This window comes from Panthera uncia, chromosome B4, assembly GCF_023721935.1.
Source record: "Panthera uncia isolate 11264 chromosome B4, Puncia_PCG_1.0, whole genome shotgun sequence".
Lineage (NCBI taxonomy): Eukaryota > Metazoa > Chordata > Mammalia > Carnivora > Felidae > Panthera > Panthera uncia.
In genome coordinates, this window is record NC_064809.1 from 43924171 (window position 1) to 43939770 (window position 15600).

At 39.6% G+C, this 15600-nt stretch overlaps 2 protein-coding genes across 2 annotated transcripts; one reads left to right on the forward strand and one right to left on the reverse strand.

The window, feature by feature from the left end:
- Window positions 1-3390: 3390 nt before the first annotated feature.
- Window positions 3391-9405, forward strand: SMIM10L1 (small integral membrane protein 10 like 1). The gene has a single exon (XM_049627126.1). It carries the CDS (start codon window positions 3582-3584, stop codon window positions 3816-3818), a length of 237 nt encoding a protein of 78 aa, XP_049483083.1. The 5' UTR covers window positions 3391-3581; the 3' UTR covers window positions 3819-9405.
- Window positions 9406-13159: 3754 nt separating this feature from the next.
- LOC125920099 (taste receptor type 2 member 42-like) lies at window positions 13160-14152 on the reverse strand. Its single transcript, XM_049627101.1, has one exon. The coding sequence runs from the start codon at window positions 14096-14098 to the stop codon at window positions 13160-13162; it is 939 nt and encodes a 312-aa protein (XP_049483058.1). The 5' UTR covers window positions 14099-14152.
- Between the last annotated feature and the right edge of the window lie 1448 nt (window positions 14153-15600).

The following is a 15600-nucleotide window of genomic DNA, read 5'->3' on the forward strand; positions in this document are numbered from 1 at the left end:
AGACTCGGGTATATGCAAGGCCATAAATGTCGCTTAGAATTGCTTTAATGATGTATGGGATGCCGCGGTAGATTGCTTAAATTGGTCCCAATTCTTCAGCCTATCACATTCCTATCCTCTCTCACCATGAGAGGGATGATCTGTTCTATTCTTTCACTGTCCTCAGACTTGTGATTTGCTTTGGCTAATTAGATGTTGGCATAAATTTTGCAAGCAGAATCTTATATTGCTGGACTTACATTACTGGGGCTTGCATACTGAGTCTTGTTCACTCTTGTATTTCTACCATCACCATGAGAAGGTTATGTCTAGACTAGTGAACTGGTCCAGGGAGAAGGATAAGAGATAGGAGGATCAAGTTCCCCTTACTAGCTTCCAGTTGGCCCCCAGGTAAGAACGAGAAATCTGAAAACAGTGGAGATATCTATGGCAACTCCAACATAGATCACTGGTCTCTAGAGACATATACGAAATAAACGTTTAGTGTTGTCTATCACTGAGTTTTGTGGTTGTTACACAATAAAAGCTGACTGGTACAAAAACTGGTATTAGAAGTGAGCTATAATGGCAACAATTCTTGAATATGTGGCTTTGATTTTGAGCCACATATGTGCTCAAGTTGCTGGCCGTATCACCCACTGCATCCTTCCAGATCACTTCAACAATAAAACCCAATCTTCGGCTTCTCACGAGAAGCAGCCTATCTACACATCCAACACCCCAACGATTATGGCTGCTGCCAGAGAGATTGGCTCTGGATCTGGCAGGACTCAGCATTCACAAGTCCCTAGGGACCACACACAAAATAAAGAGGTAGCTCTAGATGTGCACACAAAGACTCCCCGTACCTATTTCCTCTGCTTACCACAAAGTAAGCAAAATCACCATTTCTCCATGATAAGGGTTCATCTCCATATCTAATGTCCTGACTTCTCAGCTGTGGCATGAAGGTCAGGCCTGCATCTGGGGACTGAAGGGGAAAGTAATTAGTAGTTCTCCAGGAGCCTGAACAGGTTCCCAAGCTTTAGGCACACTGACAGGTCTTCACATACCATCATCTACTGGGAGCCACTAAGAACCAAGACAGTGGCACAGACAATCACAAAGGTTTGAGTGGCAACCACGAGCTTGGGCCAGGCCAATTGCAAGTTCTCAAATAAACAACCTAACTTATACTGCAAGGAACTAGGGAAGAAACTAACAAGGAGCGTAAATGAAAAATAGAGACTTTATGGACAGTAGGGAAAAAGTCAGTGAAACTAAGACTGGTTTGTTCATTTTTTAAGATAAAATTGACAAATCTTTGGCCAGACTCAGAATAAGAGACAAGACCAAAGTTAATCAAATGATAAATGAAAGACGACATATTATACCTGTTAACTACAATAGTGAGAATTTACCAACAGAGTACTTTGCAGTCTTACTGGTGCTTAAATTTTTCCAAAGAATCATTAAACAGGCCATTAAAAAGTATTAGATTGGGAACATACTGTCAAAAAGAGGGGAATAAGAAAGATTAGGAAAGGTCAAGTTGGGAGTAAATGAAGTATCAATTAGAGAAATGGTTTAGAACATGTGTTACTATTGATAGCTTACATGTGCCTATTTGGCAAGAAATGTGAACCGGTCATTTCAAGTCTAAAAGGCAAAGGACATAAAAACCACAACCATGTAAAATATTGATCCTATTCACCTTCCAATGTCACTTTCACCTGATGGAAATCCTTCAGCAGCTCTAGAGCATTAATGTGTAGGAGTCAGAGCTTCATGACTACTCTTATTTGGCTAGTCCTTTCCCATTGGAACAGGACATCTACCTAACCATGTTAGGAGTAGGTGGGGGCTATTTTCCCCATGGGCTCAGGATTTTGATGGAGTTAACCAATGCCGGGTATAGGGGGCAGGGTAGCAGAGAAAGGGTAGAGGAGAATAAGTCCACATAGTTTTACACAGTTGGAAATGGAAGATCCAGAAACTTAACGACTTCAGTGACCCCTAATACCTCTATTATTTTTTCAAGTTTCAGGAAGAGTATATTGTACTTGTGTACTAAAATTACACATTTTCTCCTGGTTCTCAAGAGTTGTCATTTATCTTACACTACTCTTCAGAATATTTTAGGGGTGCCTGGGTGGCTCAGTCGGTTGCGTGTCCGATTTTGGCTCAGATCATGATCTCGCGGTTTGTGGGTTCAAGCCCTGCGTCAGGCTCTGTGCTGACAGCTCAGAGCCTGGAGCCTGCTTCGGATTCTGTCTCCCTCTCTCTCTCTCTGCCCCTCCCCTGCTCATGCTCTGTCTCTCAACAATAAATAAATGTTAAAAAAATTTTTTTAATGAATATTTTATATTTTTAAATATTCTGTATTCTATAAGTCCCCTTAAATGACTTGTAATCAGTTTCTCTAAGGGCTGTGCACATAATGTTGCTGGGGTGGTATTAGTACAGCAAAAGTAGGCGAAATTCTTGCTGGGGACACACAATTACATTTTACAAATTTCATGCCACAGAGTGTCCTCTGGGACACATAAATTGCACTTGGAATAGTCACCACAGCTATTTGCTGCAGGGTGAGATGCGGGATATTTGAAGAATTTTCTGAACGACTGTAATATGAATGTTTTGATCAGAAGTTACACATCTGAATAATCCTTATATACAGAAGTTGCCTATGATGAAAAATGCAGTGCTTACTAGTTAAAATGGGAGAAGTTAGAGAAGTTAACGAAGTGTGCATCATTTAAACACCAGAAGAATATGTGGCTATGGGAGATACACTATGTTACACTAGGGTTATTCATAGTTTTTAGTGGTATTCCAACCTTTGGGGCCTAGCCGCACGTTACAGGTGCATCCCCAGGCAGAAATGGTAGAATCTTCCATACCTAATCAGGACTTTTTCCACCTGGGTGGGAATATGATATGGTATATACGTATCAAAAAAGAAAAGTATATATGCGTATGTGTGTGTGTTTCGTTTTGTTTTGCTTAAATAAGTGTTTCTGTCACTTGCAACTGAAAGAGTCTAATACTTAAGACAACCCATAGCCCACGACTGTGATCCTTTACACTTATAGTATGTTATGAACACGGAGGCTTTGTGCCTGAACTGGAGTTCATCTGGCTCTAATATTAGGGTTAATTTTATGAAATCAAAGGGTGAGATTCCCGGCTAATAACCCAGATCACACAGCAGACAAACCTGAGTTTTAACCTAGAGTTTGACCCTTACAAACTGTGTTCTCTGGGGCAAATTACATGATTTTATTTACCTTTATTCATTTTAAAGAGAAAACCATATCTGTTTGGCTGTCCATATATAAGACATTATGTATGGCTTATATATAAATAACCCTTGCGCACCTACCGCCTGTTAAGCTTTAAGTGCTAAAAACCAGTAGGAGCATCAAACAGGAAGGGGCGGAGCTCCAACGGCGGCCGGGGCAGAGCGCCGTTGGGGAGGAAGCTGCGGCAGCGGGAGGTGCAGGTGTGAGTCCGGCGGTCCGTTAGCCGCCCGCACTGCGCCCCTCGCCTTCCCGGCCATTGGTCGGAGGTCGGCGAGAGCCGGGGTGACTCTCGGATCTATGCCTTGGGGGAGCGGCGACACCAGATTCATGGCCACCGCGGCGGCTCCGTCTTCCTTGGCCCTCAGCGCCTCCAGCACGGCCGGGGCCCCCAGCTCATATGGAGTCTTCTGCAAAGGGCTCTCCCGCACCCTGCTCGCCTTCTTCGAGCTGGCCTGGCAGCTGCGCATGAACTTCCCGTATTTCTACGTCGCGGGCTCGGTGATCCTCAACATCCGCTTGCAGGTACATATTTAGTGCCGTGATTACGCTGCCTACATCCCGGCCAGGACATGGCGGACTCCCAGGAGGCCTGGCGGCGGTGAAGAAAATTTGTAAGCACGGAGCTCTGGAATCTCGCGAGAGGTCGTGAGCGCTCTGTGCGGTTGCGCTCTCGGTTCCTACCGGAGCTTCCAGGGCCGGGGAGGAAAGCGGGTCGAGGCAAGAGAAAGGAAATACGCGGTTTTCCGGGGACAGCAAAGAACTTCAGTTAAGGCCTACGACAATATTTAAGATGCTTTGCAGCCTTAAAAAGAGGACGAACATGATGCCGGGTAAAGAAAAGGGCGGCTACTAAAGTTTTCAGAAAAAAATATTTTTCATGTACAAGCTCACGGTCCAAATTAAAACAAATTTCGGGAAGATGGGATTGGACTGGAACCAAGACATTGAATGAATAAGAAGGTGAAGATCTTAAAAGAGATACGTGGAAGGCAAATATATTTCTTCAACAAGAGAAAACAATGACAGTCTGAAATTCTCAGTGAAAATAACCACAAGTGTATAGGAAAAACATCCTTCTAATACCAAACAACGAAAAATGCTGCTGGATTTTGAACAGGGTTGGAGTGTTAGAAAGTGGACCCTCTTGCAGTGTCCGTGTAGTTCAAGACCTTGGAACCAAAGAAAAGGAAGTCCAGTCATAGCACTAACCTTGGTTATTTTGTGAATAACACTTCAATAATCATAATAATTAATGTAAATGCTGTTTATGGTTTTTATCTTTTGAGAGAATACTTAATTATGGTTACAAAGTAGAATGCAAATGTTAACAGCTTTGATAATGGAAAAGTACAGTTTTCAAGTAGGGTTGTTGAAGGGGGAGGGGAAAGTGTATGGAATGGTAATGATATCCTTATAAAGTAGGAAGTTCAGAGATACAGTCTTGTTGATGTGGAAAAGAAGCATTTGATTATTTAAAGGGTACAGGGCACAAAGAGTATGCCATAAAGTTGCTAAAGTCGTAATATAACTATTTTTAAGAGGGAGGAGAGTAGGAGAGAACAGCTTGAATTCAGTAAGAAATGACTAAAGATAGGTAGAATGTCTCAAAAAGAAAAACTGAGAGTACGGGATGTGTTTGAATATAAAGACAAGAGATACTTAGTTTTTCAGAGTCTGGGGATGGATTAGTGATCTGCAGAGTTTTTAAAAATTAAGGAAACAAACGTGCCTGGGGGGCTCAGTCGGTTGAGCATCTGACTTCGGCTCAGGTCATAATCTCAAGGCTTGCGAGTTTGAGCCCTGCATTGGGCTCTGTGCTGACAGCTCAGAGCCTGGAGCCTGCTTCAGATTCTGTGTCTCTCTCTTTACCCCTCCCCTGTTTCTGCTCTGTCTCTTTCTCAAAAATAAACAATAAAAAAATTAAGGAAACAAATTTATTATGAAACAGGACAATTCAAAGTTTTTCAAGAACTACACTGCATACTTCCAAATTATGAATAATACTAGTCCTATAAAGTCAGTCATAATTATATAAATGCTGAATACTAATACAACAAGAAATGATTGTGTAACATTGTGGGGATTGGAGAGGAGACAGGTATGTGTAATGGGGAAGAATCAGTCAAGATCTAATGTAGAGAAGTCAATAAATCAGTATATAGACATTCAGAAAAAACAATAATAAACATAAGAAGTGGTCTTGAGAAAAAAATCAGAGATAAGTAGAGAAAAGATAGAGGATTGCTGTCTTTCACTACCAGTGTAACAGTACTTTGGTTTTTCTTAACTGTATATATATTTCCTTGATTAAAAATTAATTTAGGGAGACCCGAGTGGCTCAGTCAGTTGAGCATTGGACTCTTGATTTCAGCTCAGGTCATGATCCCAGGTTTGTGAGATCGAGCTCCGAGTCAGGCTTCGTGCTGAGTATGGAGCCTGCTTAGAATTCTCTGTCTCTCTTTCTCTCTCTCTCAAAAAATAATTTAAGTTTTATTTTTAGAAGTTCCCCCCCAGGCAATTGAAAAGTACAGCATTGGTTAAGAGCCACCATAGTGAAATGGAATTGAGTTTTTAAATCAGGCCGATCATTGTTAAAATACAAACTTCATTTTGTGGTCTTAGGTGAGTCCATTAATCTGCCTAAAACCCAATTTCCTCAACTATAAATGAATAAAAATATCTACTTTAAAAAATCAGTCTGAGAATTTAAGATAAGCCTGCCTTAGTGCTTGATGCATACACAAACCGTATCTGTTCCAACAGAAGATCTCATTAACATGTGAATGAAACTTAAAACTCACAGAATACCGATTGTTTTCCAGTAGAGCTTTTCAAGCCTGAAGGAAGTCCATAAGGTGCTGACCTTGGGGGTATGGGGCAGATCCTCCAGAAGGATTTTAGGTGAGATAAAAGGGACCATTGTTTGCAGAGGTCAAGGTTTAAACTATTTGCTGTTTTGTGTTCCACTAATTGTGTCCCACCAACAAGTATACTCTAGGGTTGGTAAAATAAGTGTTCCCTTAAGCACCAGGTCTGGCTTTGGGAAATTGTATTTCCTACTCTTTATTCCTTGTCTCTAAGCTGTTGGGTCATGTCCTCCTCTTACTACTTTACTTTTTTCTGCCTTCTCTATTTTTTTTTTTTTTTTTTTTTTTTTGTCTTGTCTTTTTTCTTTTCTTTTTGCCTGTTGTTGATGTCACTGTTTTAATTTAGTTTTTCCCAGATTCCCCTGACTATATTAAGTTAATTTCTTTTACTCCATCCAAAGGCTGTGTTAACATCAACTTATGCCATTTTCATAGGCTGCCTCATTTTTGCCTAATTGTGCATTAGTTATCAGATGTGGATTTTTGTTTTTAAATATCCAAGAGACCGGTTTCTACAATCTCTAACCTTGGTTATTACATATTGCCCTAAGAGTGCAGGAACTAAAACATTTTAATCTAAAACATCAGAAATGTAATTTGATCAATGAAGTCTGCCAAGGGACTTACCCATGGTGAGCGTCACTATTCCCTGGATGTACTCGTGTCTTTGTACCAAAGAATGGCTACCATTAGTCCTGGTACAGTGAGGTACAGGGATGCTCCATTCAGGTGGCTACATGAACATGTGCCTTCTTCAACCTTTTTTCTTCAGATCAGCCTTTTGTTACACTAAAGAAACCATGGCACTTAGCACTTACTATATCATATCCTCCGGCTATACTGGAAACTGTGAGGGAAGATACTGTATCCTATCCAGTTTTACAGCCTGTATAGTATCAGCAAATATAAAGTAGGAACCGAGTGAAGGCTCCATGACTTACCCTTTATTCTTCACAATTGCTCTTACACCCAGTCCCTATTTTTCTTCCAACATTTATAACTTACTGAAGTTTCCCAGGGGAGAAAACACGATTTTTGCCCTGACTAAACCACTTATTATTCTAATGTGCAAATAGTTTTATTCCTTTTAGCATCCTTCTAGGCAACATCCATGAAGCCAAAAACATTCATTGCTCTGTCCCTTACCTATAGCATTGCCTAATGCAAAGTACATCCAGGCATAGTTGAATAAATGCCAAATTAGTTGGGGTTTTTTCCCACACATGGTCATCAATGAAGGAAATAAAGATATTTGCCCCTGATAATAAAGTGATTCACTTCATTGCCCATAAATTGAGCTCTTTCAGGCCACCATGAATATTGATTGGTCCAAGGATCCTGCAAGCATGGAGAAGCAAAGAGGTGGCATAGTTCTCACCAAAAAAGAAAAAACGTTTATGAAGTGTAAATGATAAAAATGCTGGGGGATGAGGACTGTGTTATATTTTAACTATAAAAGGGAAATGTGATCATAGAATATAATATAACTTCAAAGGGAACAAGAAGTTAATATAACTTTAGTTGAGAGCAAAAATACTTGTGATTGCTTGGCTAAAAGGGCATATCATTATTGCCAGCATTTTTAATTTGATTGAGTTTTTACTACCAGGAACTGCAGTTATTTACATACAGGGTCTCCATAATTCTCATGTATACCCTATGAGGAAGACCTTTTTATCATCATTTTTCAGATAAGGAAACTGGGATTTAAAGAGGCTAAGTAATTTCCCAAGGTCATAGTAATTGGCCAAACCACAGTTTATCTCTAAAGATACTTTTGATGAGAGATTCAATTTTTTATGATGTATAGGTAATTCTGAATAATCCTGTTTCTTAAATTTTCAAACAAAAGTAATTCCTGGGTAATAGTTGGTAATATCTTTTTTTTTTTTTCTTTAGTGTAATTATTGAGGGCTTTATGTATGAGAATATAAGCATTTGATATAATTTGATATTAAGTCCAGTATTTTATACTGTCTGCTGCCTGAAGTCATTTGGCCTGTTTGTAGGGAAGGGGATGAAGGGAGACAGAGAAAAAGACATTACCCCTAGAATGGAAACACTTTCCCCTTAAGGTGTAGAGATCAGCTAATCATGAATTTTGAAACTGTCCATCACTGCTTTGGGGAGGCCTAACTAAATTTTCTGTTAAAAGTCTTACAATCCTATTCTAATGGGGACTTTTCCTGCTAGAGCATGAATAGATTTGATAGAGTCAAAAAGAAAATGGGACTTACACGTGGAGACGTCAAGGGGCAGGAATGAAAGTTTAGGCATATAGGAACAAAAGGAGAGGGGGAGGAAAATGCCAGAAACAGCCTGGAAAGTAGTCTGAAGAATAGACTTGGAAGGTTTCGAGCAAGTGAACCAAGAAAGGAATCCCTGCAATAAATAGAATTTCAACAGGTTTCAGTTGAGTCACATAAATCTGCTTGGATTACCACGAGTGTGGGAATTTCATTACAATTTTAATAAGAAATCTTTAATAACCTACTGCCCAGCAAGATTACCACCAGAACAAGTCATGAATCTTTACAGCTAAAGTCCACTTCTCCTCACCTCTCCTCCACACAAATACCAATCTCAGTCATGCTCTTGGAACAATCAAAAGGCCAAGGACATTACTGAGTGCCTACAACAAATGATAAGGAACTATGGAATCCTTAGTAGTTTTAGCTGCAGTACCTCTGAGGCCAGGCAATCCTACCAGTTCCTATCCTAATTAGGGATCTGCCACATACATTAGGAAATTTTGCCCATCTTTATGGCTTTCCAATACTGTGGATTTATTCACAGGAAGGTAGTGGAGGGCATCCATGAACAAAGAAGAATGAAAGTTGTTCATTATACTGGGTGAAATAGATTCAGTATACCTTTTCATAGGAACCAAAGTGAGGAAAAATAAATTATCACAACCAAAAGGTAAAAGTTGCTAATGAAATAGTGTGCTTCAAATGTCTGCTCTGAAATCATGGAGAGTGGGGCTAACAAATAAATAAAAAGAGGTTTAATTTGAAAAAGGAGATTTTTTTTAAGAAACTATCTTAGTTTGCCAATTAATAAAAAGAAAACTTTGAAAGCATTTCAAACTGAAGTCAAAGAGGACTATAATTAATAGGAGGCCTTAAAATTCAGAGGTCAAGTTAGATCTGTATAAAAGGAAAAAGAAGTTATTTTTTAAACTAACTCATTTAAACATGGTGCCAAGGAATAGAGGTACCAGTGCCTTTGTGTTATAAAGCTGCATGGATGTTGGTGTTTCCCAAAAGTGCTAAAATTGAAAACAGTCCACCAAGGGTGCCTAGGTGGCTCAGTTGGTTAAGCGTCTGACTTTGGCTCATGTCATGATCTCATGGTTTTGGGTTCAAGCCCCACGTCGGGCTCTGTGCTGACAGCTCGGGGCCTGGAGCCTGCTTCGGATTCTGTCTCCCTCTCTTTCTGCCCCTTTCCTGCTTGTACTCTGTCTCTCTCTCTCAAAAATAAACATTTTAAAAAAAGAAAGAAACTAGCCCATCTGTCACCTGTGATTTTTTTCCTACAAATAACCTCTGTCAATAACTTTCTTTCTCAATTGTTCAAACCAATCATCTGATCAATTTTTTAAATGAAGATTTATCCTGAGAGCCGTCCAGCATATGGCATCGATTCCTACAAAAAGCACTAACCAACGTCGCAGGTGAGTGGAGTGTGAAATTATGGGTCTTGCACATGGCCCCCTTGTTTCCGTACCTCAGTTAAGGAAGTCCCTGGTTCAGAGCACACGAAGTTCAATCCAGAACAGCAGACAAAATACCTAAACCATCAGGAAGTCGACAATGTCACCTTTGAATCCGTATTGATCCATGCATATTTCCATTGGTACCTTTTCTTTTAGTAAATTTCAAGACCATATGGCTCGAAATTAAACTTTCTTAGCTTGGGCAAGGGTCCAGGCCAAGCTCTACACCAAGGGCAAGGGCTCAGGCAAAAGCCTCTTTTGGCATTGAAAACAAGTTATTTGCAACTCTCCTGGTCTCAGGTGTGGGCAAACTGAAAAAATAAATAAATAAAACTTAGTACATTAAGACTATAAAGAGTGTCTTTAAGGGGTGCCTGGCTGGCTCAGTCAGTAGAGCATGTGATTCTTGATCTTGGGGCCATGAGTTCAAGTCCCATGTTGGGTGTAGAGATTACTTTTTTTTTTTTTTTAATTTTTTTTTTAACGTTTATTTGTTTTTGAGACAGAGAGAGACAGAGCATGAATGGGGGAGGGTCAGAGAGAGAGGGAGACACAGAATCCGAAACAGGCTCCAGGCTCTGAGAGATCAGCACAGAGCCCGATGCAGGGCTCAAACTCACGGACCGCGAGATCATGACCTGAGCTGAAGTCGGATGCTTAACCGACTGAGTCACCCAGGCGCCCCTGTAGAGATTACTTTAAAAAAGTTCTTTAAAAAAAAAAGTTCCTTTTGGAGGGAAGTGATAACAAGAAAGCAATGGCAATCACTGGGAACAATAACTTGGTCCCAGAATAAGATACAATTCTCTCCTGATTGCATGGGACTAGCTATAGATGTGATAGGTGTAGCTTTTCTTGGATCATGACTAGAGTCTCTAACACAGGCTCTTGTTACAGGAAGGGGGAACCATAGGCCTCAATCTCAAATTATCTTTTTAATAGGGAAAATGCAATACATCAGTAGCCACTAACCAGTCTATAGCACAGGCCTCACATTTTAATAGTCATTTTCTGTGCTTTTTATTGTCAGGAATAGGTTCCTGCTTATAGCTTCATCCCCCCAACATTACTACATGAGAAGTGAAGACATAGTCCCTGTGAGACATTTACTGCTAAATCCCACTCATAATGGTTGTTTAAATCATTTTCATCTTGGTCATTAAAGTTGACTGATACCAGAGTGTAAATCTAAAAACGAAAACTAAATATGCTTGTTTTCTAATAAGCGCAAAGTAATCTAACTTTCCTATTGAACAGGATGCATTCTAAAGCAAATTATCCTCAATATCTGAATCTAAATATAACCAGTATTAGAATTTCACCTTTCCTTGAGCAAGATAATCCCAGGGACAATCATTAGGAAATGTCTTCTCTTTCCATTTTATAGAGATTTGGTTGACACACAGCACTATAATCTTAAACTGTGTGCCATAATAACTTGACTTACAATTATTGCAAAATAATTACCACAATAAGTTCAGTTAAAATCCACTATCTCACGTAGATACCCCCAAAAAAGTACTTTTCCTTGTGATGAGAACTTTTATGTTTTTTTTTTTGTTTTTTTTTTTTTTGAGAGAGACACAGTGAGGGTGGGGGAGGGGCAGAGAGAGACAGAGACAGAATCTGAAGCAGGCTCCAGGCTCTGAGCTGCCAGCGCAGAGCCTGACGTGGGGCTTGAACTCACAGACCGTGAGATCATGACCTGAGCCGAAGTTGGACGCCCAACCGACTGAGCCACCCAGGTGCCCCAATGATGAGAACTTTTAGGATCCACTCTCAGCAACTTTCAAGAACTTTCAGGATCCACTGTGATAGCATACCATACAGCAGTGTTAATCATAGTTCCCATGTTATACATTACATCCCTAGTATGTATTTTTCTTATAACTGGAAGTTTGTACCTTTTGGTCACCATCTAATTCCCCCACCCCCCACCCAGGAAATTTCTTATATAGTGTCCAACATAATGAGTGAAGTTGAAAAATATAAATCTTTAGGTGGCCTGGCTGGCTCAGCCTGCAGAGCATGAGACCCTTGATCTCAGGGTTGTAAGTTTGAGCCCCATGTTGGGTGTAGAGATTACTTAATAAATCTTTTAAAACTATATTTTAAAAAATCTAAATCTTTATGTGGGTCTTATGTGCATGGGTCCTAATCATCATGGTTACATCAGATGGTTCCTGGAGTAAGACACAAAACCCTTATGGTTTTTATATTCTTCCCAGCATCAGACCTGACCTACTGCTCCATCAAAATTGACTTATAACCCACATGTATTCAACATTGTTTATCTAATTTGTTTTTGTTTTTTGTTTGCTTCTGCAATTGAAACAATGACAGCCATTTAAAACCCTACAAAGATCTCTTCATTGTTGATAGTTTTAAAACATGTTTAAAATTATAATCTCTAAAAATTACTATATATCAAACTTATATTCACAATTTCCATATCATTAGCAAGCACAATTTTGCCACCTGCTGACCTTAAGATTATATACATTTTCAGGTACTTTGATTTCATTTCAATTATTTTAGGAGAAAAGTCAACCTAGCACTACATATATACACACACATGTTTAAATTTTATACAAATACACAATATTCCCTTGTAAACTTTCCCTTCTTATCCCTGGCGAGTGAGTTGGTTGTGTTTGTCCTCTTTGACAAGATACACAAATGTTCATATAATCAATCCTTACACGCAGACACACACCCCACACAAACCCAGTGTCTAAGTGCATAAAGTAGACATAAAAGCATTATTCTACACTTAGGGATAATTATTCAATTTCTTTTTATAGATTAAGTCAATTTTTTTGTCTTATTCAACAAATGTAGTGTCTATTCTAGCTTGGATTCATAGTGACAGTCTGTTCCTTTGTTTTAAAAGTTATGTCTTTGTTACGGGACCGTGCTTCTGGCATTTTTATTCCTTTCTTTTTAACTTAGTATTGTACAAATATTCCACCTCGTTCAACTTGGAGAGGATTTTCTTTTCTAAATAATCATTTTTTCTCACATATGAATGTAATAAATATCTGCTAGCATGTGTAACATTAATACATGTTGCATTATAAATTTTATATTCATACTGACTCAAGTATTTTCTTGTTACCAGCAAGTTTTACAATGGCAATCATGTTTGCTTATTAAGTTTATAGGTCATTCTAGGGAAAGTCTGTGATGTTTAATAGTATCTAAAAAGCATCCAGTGAGAAAAACAAAAGTTAAAATGGATCTTCAATGTTCATCATTAATTCTCTTGGGTTATAGAAAATTCTGGAAATCTATGAAGCTAAAGGTTTCACCATTTTCAGGTGGCAATTGAGATGCCACAGTAGTCCTAAAGCAGTTTGTCTCAGTTTGCTGTTTCCAAAAATGAGGATCAATGAGTGGCCTGAAGGAAAAAGAGCCAATGTCAACGTGACCACCAAATTGGCATGATGTTTCTTCAGTAAAAGGAAAATCCAACCTGTTAACTGGATGGAAAAAAAATGAACCGTGGAGAGGAGGAGGAAAGACATCACCATTTTCATGGCCCTTCTATGGGCCTCTGTGCTGAAGTCCCTCGAGCTGGAGTTCAGTTGCATGTTCCTGGTATGTCTCATCAAGGAGAGAAATAAAAGGAGCAGTGAGGTCAGGGACAGAAGGAAGGGGATTAAGTAGATGAAACTGAGAATAACCAAGCTGTTAAGATACACAGTTTTACTTACATCTAGGGGCCGAGTTGAGTTTCTTTCATAGTTGTGGTAGATGGTAGCCCAGAGATCAGAAAATCCAACTAATAATTTGTAGTTGAAAACCAGTAAGAATAAAGACCCCAGAGGAAGCACAAGGAGCACCCTGCTAATTCTTTGCCTCAGCCAGGTGAAACAGCGGTGGGAGAAATTGGCTATCCTAAAGAAATAGAAAACACTCAAGCAGGTGGCAAACCAGGTAGCTAGGTGATTGGTCACTGTCCAACAGATACTAACAGCGGTAGCTAGTTTCTCAATGTTATATAGATGTGGCCAAAACACCATTACAAGCGAATCGAATAGTATCATCCAAAGAAGAATGATTCTGGAGACAGCCAGGCTGGTGAGGATGCAGTCAGCTGGCGAGAGCTTTCGATGCTTCACCCAGTCAATGCAGTTGACGAGTACGATGAAACCATTCCCCAACATTCCAATCATGAATGCTCCTACTGCTGCTGTCAGAAAGGTATTTTCGATTCCAGATGGCATTTCTGTAGAAAGAATCCAGGAAGCTAGCCCTATGTTTCACTTATTGTTGTTGTTGTTGTTGTTCTGTCAAACGTTGGAGGGTAAAGTCCACTTTGATACTTTTCACTTTGATATTAAAAATGCTCAGATACTATCTCATTGATCTTCACGAAAGATCTTTCTCTTTGGTTCCAGCTGTAAGTCCGAGCTTTACACAAGGAGATCCGGTCTCACAGACCTAAATGAAAAACTTTAATGTAACTTCTAATCAGCTACTGATTTCCAAATTAAACAGTAAATGTTCCCACTCATCACTGGCACTGACAGCAGTGTTCCGCTTGTGAGGACATCTGGAAGAATAAAGTCAAATATGGGAACATGCAAATACGAGGCGATTTCTTTACACTGATTTGCACTTTCCTTTCTTTTATTTTTTTAATGTTTATTTTTGAGAGAGAGAGAGAGAGAGAGAGAGCATGAGCAAAGGAGGGAGAGTAGAGAGAGAGGGAGGCACAGAATCCAAAACTGGCTCCAGGCGTTGCCGCTATCGGCACAGAGCCTGACACGGGGCTCGAACTCACAAACCATGAGATCATGACCAGAACCGAAATCGGATGCTTAACTGACTGAGCCACCCAGCCGCCCCTGCGCTTTCCTTTTCAATGGAAAATACCATTTGGGTGGCACATGGGTGGCGTGGTCAGCAAAGCGTTGGACTCTTGATCTCGGCCCAGATCATGATCTACGGTTTGTGAGATTGAGCCCAGCATGGGGCTCTGTGCTGACAGTGTGGAGGCTGCTTGGGATTCTCGAAAGAAAGAAAGAAAGAAAGAAAGAAAGAAGAAAATACAATTTGGATTCAGGTTGCTTAATTTTAATAGAATTCTCAGGCACTATTCATTAAATCCATTTGATAAAACCCATCATATTTCAGACACTATTATAGATGTGGTAAGCGTAATAAAGAGAAGTAATGTCAAGGAGCTCACAGGGTATTAGGAAAAGCAACGTCAAATAAACTGTTACCATTGAATGTGACAGAAGTTTGACCAAAATGTAACTTGCCACACAGAGAAGGGTGCTACAAAATCTACAGCCAAAAGTTCTGGTTTCACCAGGATAGTGACGACTGGATGGGATCTTGAAACTTTTCAGGATTTCCTGAAGAAATAGACACAAAGGGAAATGATCTTCCAGAAGGGTATAAAACCATATGCAAAGGTACCAATATCAGACCTATTTGAGCTGTTACTCTGAATTTTTTGAGCTTTCTTCTCAATCAGTTACTGCCTATTTGATTCTGAATAAGCTCTTGTCAACTGAGAGGGAAAAAATAGTAAGAAAAAAATAGAGTAGAAAAAAAAATGGAGGAGTGGGGAGTGGGAAGGGGTTCTTTTCATTTATCCTGCTTTTGGTAAAATCTTTTGTCTCATAAAAAATTCAGTTACAGTAAAATTTATTTTAGTTTGGTTTTGGTTTCAACAAACAGGTAACTTTAATACAATCGTCTTTCAACCTCAACC

Bases quoted from the DNA above. Each gene is read 5' to 3' on its own strand.
- SMIM10L1 (XM_049627126.1), top strand. From the start codon at position 3,582: ATGCCTTGGGGGAGCGGCGACACCAGATTCATGGCCACCGCGGCGGCT.
- LOC125920099 (XM_049627101.1), bottom strand. From the start codon at position 14,098: ATGCCATCTGGAATCGAAAATACCTTTCTGACAGCAGCAGTAGGAGCA.